At 39.6% G+C, this 14,820-nt stretch overlaps 1 protein-coding gene across 2 annotated transcripts in view; it reads right to left on the bottom strand.

Moving 5' to 3' along the window:
• Positions 1-14,376, bottom strand: part of shcbp1 (SHC SH2-domain binding protein 1) — a 122,528-nt gene extending 108,152 nt beyond the window's left edge. Inside the window, exon 1 of one of the 2 annotated variants that reach the window (XM_039763142.1) lies at positions 14,306-14,376. In XM_039763142.1, coding sequence (XP_039619076.1) covers positions 14,306-14,348 — 43 coding nt within the window. In that variant the 5' untranslated portion in view covers positions 14,349-14,376. The remainder of the gene's footprint in view (positions 1-14,305) is intronic. The other variant, XM_039763145.1, reaches the window with a different exon arrangement.
• Positions 14,377-14,820: the final 444 nt, after the last annotated feature.

Here is a 14,820-nt window from a genome sequence, read left to right as displayed (position 1 = left end):
AGCTACCTTAAAAATCACATGAGCATCACATGAGCATCTCATACTTCAGCTTAGCCTAGTGTGCAGTACGAGTTTAATGATGTATTCTTAAAATCAGCACCAGTCACTTAGCAAATGCAAACTCTGAGTCCAATTGACAATCATATGTCCAAGTGTTATTTTTGTCCCCACTAGTTCTCAAAAGACCTGGGGCCTCATGTATAAACAGTGCATACGTACAGAAATGTTGCGTAAGAACGTTTCCACGTTCAAATCGCGATGTATAAACCTTAAACTTGCCATAAAGCCACGCACATTTCTACGGTATCTCATACCCTGTCGTACACAAGTTCTCCGCTCGGTTTTGCAGAGTGGTGGCACCCAGCGTCAAAGCAATGCTACTGTTCCTGTGTGGTTTATCTTTCTTTTTCAGGTCCACATCCCTGATGCGGCTTTATAAATACACTGAAATTTACTGTATATTGTTTATTAGTTTAATGCATCTGATTGTAATTAACCTGTAACAATATAATGGTCCACAGAATGGTTAAACTATTCCAAATACCATAACTGCTTTAACGTTGTTACTCTCACTGCACCTTCTTCTTCTTCTTCCCATTAGGGATTGCCACAGAAGATCATCTTTTTCCATATTACTCTCACTGCACCACTCAGAGCAGCTGATCGGAAACAGAATTATCGGTATACATCATCAAGCACATGCAGCCAAAGCCATGCTTCCTTTTTGAACTGCTTCTCACATGGCAAACGCTTCAAACCTTTCCTGGTTGGACTTGGTGGTTCAGAAACAGTTTCATCCCAAGAGCTCTAAAAGCACTCAATCAGTCCATCATTTGCTCCTTGTAGAACTGTTTGTACTTATAAGCAGAATTACCTCACGGTAAACTTGCACTACAGTTATAATATTGCACAGCCTGAGCCACTTTATAAAGCGCATATTTACATATGACGACAATATCATTTTTAAGATGAACTGCAGTAAAATATGTTTATTATATTATACAGATAAAACTTTAACTTTATTTAAATAATTTATTTAATTAAAGGACACTGTGTTGCTACGCTAGCAAGGATCTGGCGCTCCGCTCACGATTGTTCCTGCCTCGCACTGTATGCTTCACTGGGACTGGCGTGAAGGATAGAATAATTAAACATGTACTACTAAGATATTTCAATGATCCTTAAAAGTTTTGAAGAATCAACGTTATAAACTTACAGATGGCGTAATGTCTATTACAGAGCTGATTGTGTGGCGATCGGTTACTTAGAGATAGAAAAGGAAGGACAGGAATTGCAGGTTGGTACGTTTGAAAGAGACAGTACTGCAGGGGTGGCCTTAAGCATGTGCAAACTGTGCACCTGCACAGGGCCGCCAAGCCAGTATATATTGGATATAAAACAGAAAGAGAAAATAACGACACAGCTAAAAAAGCAGCGGCAAATTTCGGCAAAAATTAAACGCTTGTGTCATGAGCACGAGACGGCTATGCAGTGTCCGCAGTGGACGTGACCATCCGCCGTGCATAAGATACCATATTGACATTGGCGGGCGAAGGGGCCACCGATTCTTCCTCTGCCCAGGGCCGCCATGAGCCTAGAGCCACCCCTGAGTACTGCTGCAATAAATTATTTCATCGAAGGTCACGCACAATCACTGCGTCACCGTGAAACCCATGTTTAATAACATGCTTTAACTCCTATCATCATGAAAATTATATCACGTATACATCTCAGTATTTTAGTTATTCAGAGAGCTGTAATATCATGAATGTAATGGATTCTGTTTAAGAAGCAAGTAGTGATTCACACAAAGAGCACATAGAAGAACACATACAAAACAAAGCATTTAATGTGCTACTTTATTTACGATGTGGTTAATTAAACGATTTTAAGATGAAGTTTATGATGTTCTGCTTTAATGACAAAATAAACTACGTGATTAAAGTGGAAATTTCGAGACTGAAGTTGACATTTCGTGCTTTTTCCCCACTGTGTGCCTTTTTTTTCTCTGTACCCTAATAAGCTTTCATATGACACTCAGACGGTGGGCTACGGCTCGCCTTTTCACGGTGACTTTGATATGTGACAACTTCTTTTTTATTTCAGGCACTGTGCGAGTTTGTGAACTTGAGCTTTCAAGTTTCTCCAACACGCTATGTCACTCGATCAACTTCCTTTTGTTGATTATACCACGGTTTAAATCAACAAATAGTATGTTTTTGCTTTGCCCCCACTTGGTATTCTCTGAAATTCTTATATTTTCCCTCTTGCTTTTCCCATTGTCTTTTCACAGAAGGCTGAGCTTAAGGGCTATTTATATTGATTTGCATATTCAAAGAGGTGTAATTCTGGGAGGAATCGGGGCTGGACAGCAGGCGCGTGCATGAGCGTTACTTTTCACGCTGACAGGGATTTATGTAACGGAACAACGTGGAAGTGGGCGAATGCACAGATTCCTGCATCTGGATTTTTCTGTGCATAAGCACATTTCGGCTTCTGTGCTTACGTCATGTTATAGTCCGAATTCTACACACGGCGTTATGCATGAGGCCCCTGGGCTGTGAGACAGCAGTGCTAACTGTTGTACCACTTTGCCCTTCCACAAATAATGTTAAAAGAATTAAATATTAGAACAGTAAAATATCTTAACAGTAGTGAATGGGAAGCGTGAATCAACCAAGGCTTGTCCCTCACAGATTTGACAGAAGGTACTCACCTCTCTTGAAAAGTATAATTATATTTTTTTCCCCTCACGCTTTTGATTGTTCACTGCCACTGCTACCAAATAAACTCAACACTAAAACACATGGATTCTTCTCTCCTTACAGCAACTGCACAGCAAGTTAGATAGATAGATAGATAGATAGATAGATAGATAGATAGATAGATAGATAGATAGATAGATAGATAGATAGATAGATAGATAGATAGATAGATAGATAGATAGATAGATAGATAGATAGATAGATAGATACTTTGGTAATACTATTAGAGGGGTATGGTTTTACACACTGGTCACCATTTAAAAAGACATCACCTTTCAGACATATTTCCAGTTTCCTTCTGTATGCACATTTTGGTTTAATGTATTGTCCAGTAACTTTTATCCCACTATTAGGGTCAGTGTTATGTACTCTTGGGGGATGGGGGAGGGGCTGTTCCATCCAACATTGCCTGTTACATCTCTGTGATGACACACTGGTCTCAAGTATCATGGGGCATTGAACAAAAACTGTTTTTATAAGCCAACAGCAGCACAGCAAATTTCTAGGGAAATATTCGATGAACAAGGTCAGAAGTAAACACAGCACATTCTCTACACAAAGTGCATTGGGGAATTTCAACAACCAATACTACAAGTCACTTACTGACACTAGAAACCATAATTCACTGTGTTTAGCCAATTTATAAAAACTCTCCTAAGAGCCTGCATGATGCTTCATACTAACATGAACTCAGATCAAGAAATGCTCTAAAATTCCTGAAGCTCCATTCTGTGCTGCCTCCGGTCATGAATTTCCTCTCTGCTTTTACTTTTCGGCCTGAACATTCATTGATAGGAATGGCTATCTTTAAAGTAGCAAGGACAGTTTTCTTTCTTTTGTGTTTTATTTGTAACCTACGCAAAATGTGCCTGAATATAGCATCTTGTCAATATCACAAAAAACAGATTATTTTTTACCTTGTGTCCTCAGGAATTCACGTTTAGAGCACAAAGTATACATATTAGAACATCCATCCATTAGTAGACTACCACTGACCATGCAAGATAGGAACAATGATGATCTCCTTTTGGCAGAACTCATATATGGCCCCTAGTTGGCTGCCTTCAGCCTGCTACCTTCTGTATACTGTTTTCCCTCTTAGAAAGTCTAAGAGTACAACAGAGTGAAACACTTTACCACTTGTGAGTCATTGCTAAAAGTTTTTTTTAATCTTATTTCTTTACATTTAAATGTGCTTTATAGCACAGCCCAGTCTGACTCAGTTATTATCGTCACTGATTATATGCTCTGCAAATCAGCCTGTAATACAGTCCTGCTGGTTCCTTCCTTGAGTATCAATAAGAACGCATTACCCACATTATTTGTTCAGATACATGGTCTCAAGAGCCTCTATGGAAGCCTGGCAAGCATGGTGACATTCAAGGGTTAATTTCTACCTCTTATTAAACTTGCCTAGTAAATCATATAAGTTAAGTCTTTCTTTCTTCTAGATCTGATTGATTGAATGCTTGCTGCTTGTGAGAGAGGATGGGCCAATTGCTGGACTTTTTATATTCCTTTCTGTTGGATGATATATACCACAAGCACTATGATTTTTAACACATACTCTGGATTAGAGCTATGGAAATGGGTGTTGTAAATTGGTGTTCACTTGTCAAGAGATGCCAAAGAAGAAGAAGAATTTGCCAAGTGTATATACTACTAGGTGGTTCCAAAGCTGAAAGCAACCAATATGTCAAATAACTCTGTATTTTTGTTTACTTGCTTATACTCTTCAGCTATGAACCAGTCACTATCAGACTAGCAATATATTTTGACCATAATCAATATCAAGAGTCCACAAGCAGGTAGTATAAGTGAATCTACAATAAAGAATTCACAAAAAATTAACAACCACATTTCATAAACATAAATGGTTAAAATATTATAAATACTTAATCAAGGAAAATCAACTAAATCTAATAAGTAAACAATCTTAAAGGAAAAATATCAAGAAACACACAAACTGAAAAGAACAATTAAAACTCTATATAAATTCTGTATTCTCAGAGCCAAAATGGTACACTAAATCTAAATTTTAAAATACTAATTAATTTAAGATCATACATTCTACCCTAGATTCAAAAAGACCAATTTAAACAATAGAAAAATCAAGATCCAGAAAAACAAACATGAAAAGCTGCAAATAACAGACTCAGCTCTAACAAAGGCCCCTCTGGTAAGGCTGATAAAACACACATTGTCTCAAGCAGATAAATAAGGTTCAAGTAAGCTGTTTCAGTAGACCTCAGGTGTTATGATTCCATCCATCCATTTTCTAACCCGCTGAATCTGAATACAGGGTCACGGGGGTCTGCTGGAGCCAATCCCAGCCAACACAGGGCACAAGGCAGGAACCAATCCAGGGCAGGGTGCCAACCCACCGCAGGACACACACAAACACACCAAGCACACAATAGGGCCAACTTAGAATCGCCAATCCACCTAACCTGCATGTCTTTGGATTGTGGAAGGAAACCGGAGCACCCGGAGGAAACCCACGCAGACACGGGGAGAACATGCAAACTCCACGCAGGGAGGACCCGGGAAGCGAACCCAGGTCTCCTAACTGCGAGGCAGCAGCGCTGCCCGGTGTTATGATTCAATTTACTTAATTTTGTGCTTTAAAATTTTTATTTAAGGTCTGATTATTTTTTATTATAGCTTTGAAATAAAAAGAACTCATATTTACTTTTGTTTTTGAAGGATACATTTTTTAACTCAGTTATTTCTTCTCAATCATGGTAGATTTATAATTTGCTACGTAAAATTGTGTTTTAAAGTGAAGTATTTTTTATAAATAAAAAAAAATTCTTTCAAATTACAATGGGGCTGAAGAGTACACACGTCCATAGATGAATGAAAAAGTTTTAAAACTTGCCAAAAACATCCACTTTGAATCAGCAAAGTTTTCTACTTAAGAAAAGATGCCTTCTGTATTTATGAGACATCCTTGTGATAACAAAAGGAATCTAAAAATAATTGTTTTAGTGCAAATTTTTGATATAAGAATATATTTCCTGATTGCTTGTCTGCTCATGGCTGCTTTCATGAGTGGAGTTATGATGAACCCTCCCACACCCCCCAGCCCCCCTTTGCCAAGCTATATTTTGCTTAATATCCTACTTTTGCTTCTGCAAATTTATTTCTTCAGTGGGTGTGTTCTGCCATGGCGTCTAACAGCAGATATATGTGCACCTAAATCATATGATTATTTTTTCCTTAATAGCAGTGACTTTTCTCCCATTACATTCTGTATTGCTATTTTACATAGCAAGGGATTCTGGTACCCTATAGCTCCAAGATATAAAATGACAGAACATTTGGTTTTGAAATGATCTTGACACCATTTTCTTTTTCTAACAGACACTGCTATTTTGTAGAGTCATTGCCATGATGTTGTGACTTGTTACTAGGGCACATGGTCCTGGAAGTCACAACCTGTGATGTCACTAGTGGAACATCCAATGTCACAGACCTCTAAGGGTCTAAGGTAATGGGTTTTTCAAAACTGTTTCTGTGAGTGTGTGTGTTAGAGAATTTAGGGCTATGATATTTGCTTTGTATTAATAAGATTTTGAATAAATGCTAGTGATAAAGTTTTGGCTAATGACTGGTTGATTTCCTGGTATTGACAAGTCAAGTCAAGTCAAGTTGGGGAGCATGCACTGGTACAGTGCGTTGCCGCATCCACCACACAATGAAACAAATCAGGATCCCAGTTGGCAGCCTCTCCCAGGCAGACACGCGGTCCAGTCCCACCCAACGGAAATGATCCTCTATCTGCCGCAGCCAGGTGTTACGTGGGCAAACCCTTGGCATGGTCCAGCCACTCGGGTCCCCAACAATGGTGATCTTACAAGCTGGATGACCCTCGGAGAAACGCACCACATGGCCATAGTGCCGTAACTGACGCTCCCTCACAATGCAGGTAATGTGCCTCATTCGGGAGTCCATGAGCAACTGCACATTCGACACAAAGTCAAACCAATGGTACTCAAGGATTTTCCAGAGAGACAGTACCAAAGCAGTCCAGTCTTCGTCTCAGGTCACTGGATAGCGTCCATATCTCGCAACCTTATAGCAAGACAGGAACCACCAGGACTCTAAAAACTTGGACCTTCGTCTTTTTGCATAGATATCAGGAGCACCACACACCCATTTCCAGCGACTCCATGACCCCCACCCCCATGCTCTTCCAATCCGTTTACTGACTTCATAGGAAGAGTTAACAGAGACATGAATGTCAAAGCCAAGGTAAGTAAACCCCTCAACAAGGTCAGCACTCTCTCCGCAAACAGACACACTGCTGATGGCTGTGCCCAAGAGGTCATTAAAGGCCTGGATCTTGGTTTTTATCCAGGACACTCGCAAGCCGAGACACTCAGACTCCTCACTCAGTCTCTCGAGCACCACGATCAGAGCCTCCATTGACTCTACGAAGATCACAGCACACAGCATCGTCAGCAAAATCAAGATCCGTGAATCTTTTTTCACTAACAGATGTCCCACAGCTGCTGGACCCCATGGCCTTGCCCAACATCCAGTCCATAAAAGCATTGAACAGAGTAGGAGCAAGAACACACCCCTGATGAACCCCGTAATCAACTGGGAAAAACACAGAAGTCCTGCCTCCACGCTGCACAGCACTCACAGTACCAGTGTACAGGCCTGCCATGATATCCAGCATAGGATCCCGTGGACCCTCAGGATGTCCCACAGGGCAGCTCGATCAACTGAGTCGAACGCTTTGCGAATATCGACAAAGGCTGCAAAGAAACTCTGCCGATATTTGTGTTTGCGCTCCATGAGAACCCTCAGTCCCAGGATGCAATCGATGGTAGACTTCTTAGGCATAAAACCAGACTGTTCCGGTCGCTGGTAGGTGAGCAAGTGATCACGGATCCTGTTGGGGATGACCCTAGCAGGGACCTTACCCAGCATCGAGAGCAGTGTTATCCCCCTGTAGTTGCTGCAATCCAGGCGAACACCCTTCCCTTTCCAGATAGGGATGACGTCCCGTTTTCCAGTCAGTTGGGATGATGCCAGTCTCCCAAATGGAAGCAAAGATTGCTCGCAATGCCAGGAGGACAGCCTTACCACCAGCCTGGAGAAGTTCACCCCAGATGCCACAGATCCCTGCAGCCTTTCCCCCCTCAGCTAGTTCACCACCTGTGCAATCTCAGTGAGATTGTGTGGTTCACAGGTAATCGGAGGATGAGCCTCCAGAACCATGGACCCAGAGATATCCAACGTCCTAACCGGAGGATCAGCTTTGAACAACTGCTCAAAGTAGCCAGCCCAGTGGGTCACAACTGCGGTGTCATCCGTAAAGACCGTTCCATCAGTTGTCCTGACTGCGACTCTCCGAGGACGTGGGTTGGTAGACCACAGATGGTGTGTCACTTGCTCACAGATTCCTTTAACAAACGCCTCTTTATCTGCCCTCAGAGCCCTTGCAGCCGTCCTTCTCAGTTCCTCGTACAGACCAGAGTTGCCATTGAGCCATGTGCTGTGACTCCTCTAGATGATATCTAGGGTGCCCTGCGAGATGAAACACCTGCTTCTGGGAACACCGGTAACACCAACATATCCCTCAGCAACCTTCAGGGTCTTGTCACGGAAGGTCTCCCACATCACATTAGGATCGGCAGTCGTATCCAAATCTGAAAGTTCCTCACACAAACTGCATGCAAACTCATTAGAAACAGCCTGGACTTGGCCAGACTCCAAGACCGGGCTGTTTCTAATGAGTTTGCAAGCAGTTTGTGTGAGGAACTTTCAGATTTAACCTACTGGACCTAAGCTGGATCCTAAGAATAGCAACAAGTCTATGGTCAGAATTCACTATACTGGGCACTTCTGTAGACCCTGCAGTTTTGCAAGAGACTCCAACATCTGCCCACAAAGATGTGATCGATCTCCTTCACTGCACCACCAGTATTGGAGTACCAAGTCCAACGATGCGGATCAGGGCGCTGGAACAAGGATCCAGCGATTCGCTGCCCCTGACCTTTTGCAAAGTCAAGGAATATGGAGCCACTTTCACCACGGTCACCAGACACATGGTGACCGAGACAAACCTCATTGCCAGCCCTGTCAGTGCCAGTGGTTGCATTGAAGTCACCCATGACCAGGGGATTGTCACCCTGTGGATACCCATCAACCACCGAGCGAAGCTGTGAATAAAATGTCTCCGTTGCCGAGACATCACTGACTGCGGTCGGAGCATACACTGAGACAACAGATAAGGCACCCAGGGAGTGCCGTAATCTGAGTCCTATAATATGCTCATTGAAAGGAATGTCAATCTGCTGCAGCAACAGCTACTCCCCAAGTATGACAGCCATCAGACCAACCAGACCAATAAAAGGTGTATCCACCTACAGAGATCTGGCCAGTCCCTGGTCTGCACACATCAGAGAGTGCTGCCACTGAAATGTGAAGTTCACGCAGCTCCTCTGACAGCAGAGGAAGATGATCATCTTGCCGGAGGGACAAGATGTTCCATGTGCCCATCTGTATGGGCCACCTCAAATTGGGACCCAAGTGCTGCTGTGCAGCGTGCGATGCCTCAGCACCACACCAGTTCCGATCCCCAACAGAAACGACCCTCTTGACAGTCCAACGGTTTCGACTCTTCTGGGAATGGGGCTCCCAAGGGCTTTCCCCCATCTCGTTCATGATGCGAGCAGCCTTCCTTTGGGCGGCTGCAGCAGAGCTACTCCCACGGAGAACAAAATGTAGTTCTTTCTGTAGTCTCAGAGCTTTGTGAAGTTTTTTTTTACAGTGGCTGGAGTGCCAATCCTGCCACCAACCCCAATGATTTCCCTTATTATGTGCCAAATTAAAACAGTTTTGGTAAATGAAGCAAATCATCAGGCAGGAAACAACCATTTTAATGCATGTATAAGAGTGATAGGATGATAAAGCTACTTGAGCTAAACTGCAATGTTATTTCACTAATCACGCATCATTTGAAGAAATACCACAAGAAAAAACACATGATGACTTATTTTCATGCCTTACCTGTTTCACTACATTACAATGCAGGCACAGTGATTACATTTCGTATACTGTAAGGTGAATGTGCATGTAAATGCTCAGGACACATTTAGAACTTTCAAACATTACAACAAACTTGATGATAACAAGCTACTGTATAATGTGAACATTACAAAACATCAGATCATATTTCTTCACCGATTCCAGTCCTGGCATCAAGACCTAATTAGTGTAAATATAGTAATTTGCTTTCAAACAGTTCTAAATGATTAGAATATTTAATTTTTAAAAAAATTACCTAGTGATTTATTTGACTGAAATAAGGAGAGTGTTGCATTATTAGAATTCACTGTAATATCACTAGGACCATTCCTGGATTTTCCTGTGCTGTGCATGAAAATCCCACCCAGAGTCCTCTTTACATATTATAATTAGCAAACATGGGTTTGACTTGCCTCCTGCGGCCCCTCTTAAATAACTAGGCAGGCAGTGATCATGACAGCAGCAGAGACAGAAGAAATATCGGTTCACTGGGTATTATAATATTTAAAAGAGAATGATACTATTGCACTATCTACATTTAATACTAGAATTACCAGAGCAAACGAAAAAACTTGTAAATCCGGCCCACCTTAAATCCCTTCACACCACTCACATCTACAGTTATTCCCAGTTTCAGATAAAAAGTATCCGCGTCAGCTCTGGGGTGGGGGATGGGTGTTGTATTGTGATCATGACTGAGAGAATAAAAGTGAAAGAAAAATGCTAATTTTTACAAGTGCTATCAATTTGCACCAGCTGTTACAGACAAAAATCAAATGTATGTTTTTATTGTATAATATTAACAATAAGAGTAGCTCACTACTCAAAACGGTAAATATGCGGGGGGAGATGGTTTCAAACTCGCGACCTCTGTATTATAAGTCGGCAGTTCTAGCCGGTGCACCTTTTGTGAAAGTGTTTATTTGATATTTGGCCATCAGCCGTCACACAATATACGGTTCATGTCTACATTTTGTCATTTATTACTAAAACATGAAAGACGCTTCTGTTTTAACAATGTGTTTCCATAGATTGTTGTAGACACAAAACACACATCAAATTATTTCCCCTTACAATTCTGGGTAGCTCACTCCTAGATAATCAATCAAGGCAGGAACTGGGAGAAATTCTTGCCCGTTCTGAGGCGATGGGGGGGATGGTATAGCAGGCTGCTTGCTGCTTGTGTTGATTTACACATTTACAAGACAAAAGAGGCTGACGGAGAGGCGCGAAGGGATTTAAGGTGGGCCAGAATTATGAGTTTTTTAATTGGCTCTGGTAATTCTAGTGTTAATCATGTAGATGATATCAAAGAAGAAAGGAGGTCTAACTTAATTGTATCACTCACAGAGCAGAACTGTCCAAAAGAACTCACACGCAGCATTTCCAAATTAAAGATTTGTCATGAAATACATTATAGTTTTACCTTTTTTATCACTGCCTTGTGATTCACATTTAACAACTTCCAAAGCTGTTAGCAGTTTTGTGTACAGTTTTATAAACAGCACATGCAGCAAAGACAAAGTATGCTGAAGCTGTGCATTCTCTCTCTGTTTTCTTTGTGTTTCTGAACAAATTTTACCAGTTCCAAGTTTTGATAAATGTTCGATTAGATGTGATCTGGCTTTCACTGAAGGTAGCCACTAGAAATCATATATAGATATGATTTTCAATTTCCAATAGCAAACAGCATGAAAAACATCCAAGAAAGGAAAAAAAAATGTCATGTTGCTCATGCCATAAAATGCACATGCCATGTTCTCACTATATGCAAAACACATGCACTTTTTGCTAAAATATTGTTAAAAAAGTTCTTCTGAAGAAATCATCACACATCATAAACTGGAAACACAAGTTACAAGGGATTGACTTTTTGAATTCAACAGAAAACACTTGGCCTATAAAGGTGAGGATCTCACATGATATTTTCTTATCTTAAAAACACATATGGTAAGTAACATATTAAAAAATGTAATATGTGGGTGGGGTATTCCTTTAAGGCATAAAGAAAGCAATACTGTAGGCCTCTGGACAAAAAGCTTGTGTTTAAATGAATTTAGCAGTTTACCACTACCAGCACAAAGTGAAACTGCCTCTGGTTAAAAATGTGCAGCCTCCCAAGTGGTAAAAATCCAAAAAGTGTAAGTATCAAATGAATTTACTGAACTTCCAATTTTCAGAGAAATTAAATTTAAAGGTTGTACAAACTTAATACAAAAGAATACAAAAGAAAACAAAAGAAATGGTAAAAATCATTTCTGTGAATGACCTCCAGAATAAAAACTATAAGCAAGCTTGAATGGAGGAGGTGAAGAAATAAAATACATTTTTAATGAATTTTAAGTAGACATTCAGTTAAAATGTTACTGAAAACAAGAGAAACCTTTTAAGCATTTTATATAATTTATACAGTGTCACACACATGTGCATTAGGGGCAGCTTAAAAGCTCAGACAATGGTAATTTCCTATAAGAACACAAGAGGCCACTCTTAACTTCCTTGTCTCTTCCTCTCTCTGCAGACCAGAAGACTGATGGCTTTAACATCCTTGACATCACTTCCAGTGTCCGCCTGCTTGGACCTGCCCCTTCCTGCCTGGTCCCTATTTCTGGAAGATATGCCATTTTCAATCAGTCTATTTTGGAGACTCGCATCAACAGCAGTGTTTTTTTTTTTCTCTCTTTTAACATGTTATAAACCCAAGTTTTCTTTATATTATATAGGTTTTTTTCATTGATTGTATGTGTTTTTCCTAACAACAGATATAATTATAATAATGTATTACATTATATAGCTGTTTTCTCACTACTCAAAGCGCTACCACGCAGGGAGTACACAGGATGCAAATCTAACATTATCTTTTGCAGTTTGGCTAACTAAATGTGAGGCAAAGATTGGTTTCCTGCATTTTAGAAGTTATGAGAATTAAAATACTTAATGCTATCAATATATAGCCCTAATCTTACAGAAGCCAATATCAGCAATTACAGTATAAACTTACTGGCTCCTGATCTTGTTTTATTAGAGTGTTGCAGTGTTACTTTAGATGCATTTGTAATTAAAAACTAACTAGACAGCAATTTAGGACAAAGATGCACTGACAAAATAACCAACTGAGTTAAAATATGCTGCATTTAAGTGTTATTTCTTCAAATGGATAGAGTATTCCTAAACCTTTATATATGAATAAATGTATGGACTAATTATTTAAATATCTATGCTGCATTAAAAGAATGAATAGGAAACTCTTTTCTAGTCCATTAGGAATTAAGAATCATATTAGAAGTAGTCAGTAGTGTTCTATATATTTATGGAAATTTAATAAAAAGTTTTAAAGTATGTGCATAAAGAATAGTAATAATAAAATGAAACACAATACAGTACTTCCGCGTTTCTATACTGAGTCAATGAGCTCATACAATGGATGGATGGATAACAAAGTGTGCCATCACCCTGTATAGTACACATCTACTGTAAGTGAAAGCTGCAACAATTTGTTTGCATACAAAACACCTTTTGCATATATTCATTCTTTCTTTTCACAATCATTTATGCTCCTGTCTGATTCAATTTCTTTTTTGACATATAAAGACAAGCTATTATTTGTGACCATTATCAAAAGCAGAATTTTAAAAGAGTACTGAAAAATGTTCAATAACCTTGGGGAATTTGTATGTAATTATGACTCATCTAGAAGTCTCAATCCAATACCATGAATAAATTATCCTTTTAACATTTTTCACAGAACAGATGACATAAATGTGTACAATTTTACGGTCAATGTCTGAGTTACCAATGTTTTACCTCTCCTGTTACTGCAATGTAACATTATTATTAGTAATGCACTGTACCACAACCATAAAATGTAAACATCATTTGATGCACATGTAATATATAATAATCTTTTAGTTCTGGGCCACAGAACTTGCAATGACCAAAGGTACGATCTCATCCTGAATGTAATGTCCCTACTTCAGATGCACACTAACCAGTGCACACCAACATTCACACTAGGGTTTTTCAAAATCACTAAATAACCTGACTTGTGCATTTTGGAAGTGAAAGAACTCCAGGGTCTATAAACTCATACAAACATAAAGAATGTGTAGATTCCATAATGAACACTTCAGTAATAAATTAATTAACATCCTACTTTTATGTGATGTGCAGTTATAATTATCCATTTACATCTTGTCAGTGAACAGAGGCAACAAGATTTAATAGATTGCATTTCAGCTTTAAGCCTTTAATTGAACTTATTTTCTGTATTGTTTGTTTACATGAGAATGGTGAATACTTCATGTATCCTAGTTTCATGTTTTCATATACATATACTGTATACAATGTTATAAATGACACATTATGTTAGTGTATCTGTGCATTTTCATGGCTAACATCTAAAAAAATGATAGTACATGTAAGGTGCATTTATTGAAGATTTTTTTCAGCAATAGCAACCAATCACTGTAAAGAAATCACCTGTTCACTCTTACCTAGCTTTCTTTGGTTACTGCTCTCAGATTCACTCCAGCTCATAACTAGAAAGGAAGCTGCATCCCATCTATGATTCCTAAAAATGGGAAGAGTGGAAAAGCTATCAGATTTAATGTTTCCTTTCATTTGTTGATCAAGATGTAAGTTTCTTAGTATTTTAGGGCTCTTAGCAACTCAATATCTTTAAGCAGAACAGTGTGTTTTAAAGAGGTAGTTAGCAGTGATGCAGAAATACAGTAGATATTCACACAATTAATGATGAGTAGCTCTTGGGTAAAGAAATTTCAGGCAGCCAAAGCTGGCATATTGTAGGGTAAGGCCAACAAGGCTCTAGGAGAGATAAACAAACAGGGAGAGAGAGAGAGAAACATGCACTGGCAGTGAGTTTATATGTTATCATCCGGCACAAGACAGACAGACAGACAGACAGACAGACAGACAGACAGACAGACAGACAGACAGACAGACAGACAGATAGATAGATAGATAGATAGATAGATAGATAGATAGATAG

The sequence above is a fragment of the Polypterus senegalus genome, chromosome 9 (assembly GCF_016835505.1).
Source record: "Polypterus senegalus isolate Bchr_013 chromosome 9, ASM1683550v1, whole genome shotgun sequence".
Lineage (NCBI taxonomy): Eukaryota > Metazoa > Chordata > Cladistia > Polypteriformes > Polypteridae > Polypterus > Polypterus senegalus.
The sequence above is the reverse complement of the archived record's forward strand: the minus strand, read 5'-3'. Positions and strand labels throughout refer to the sequence as shown.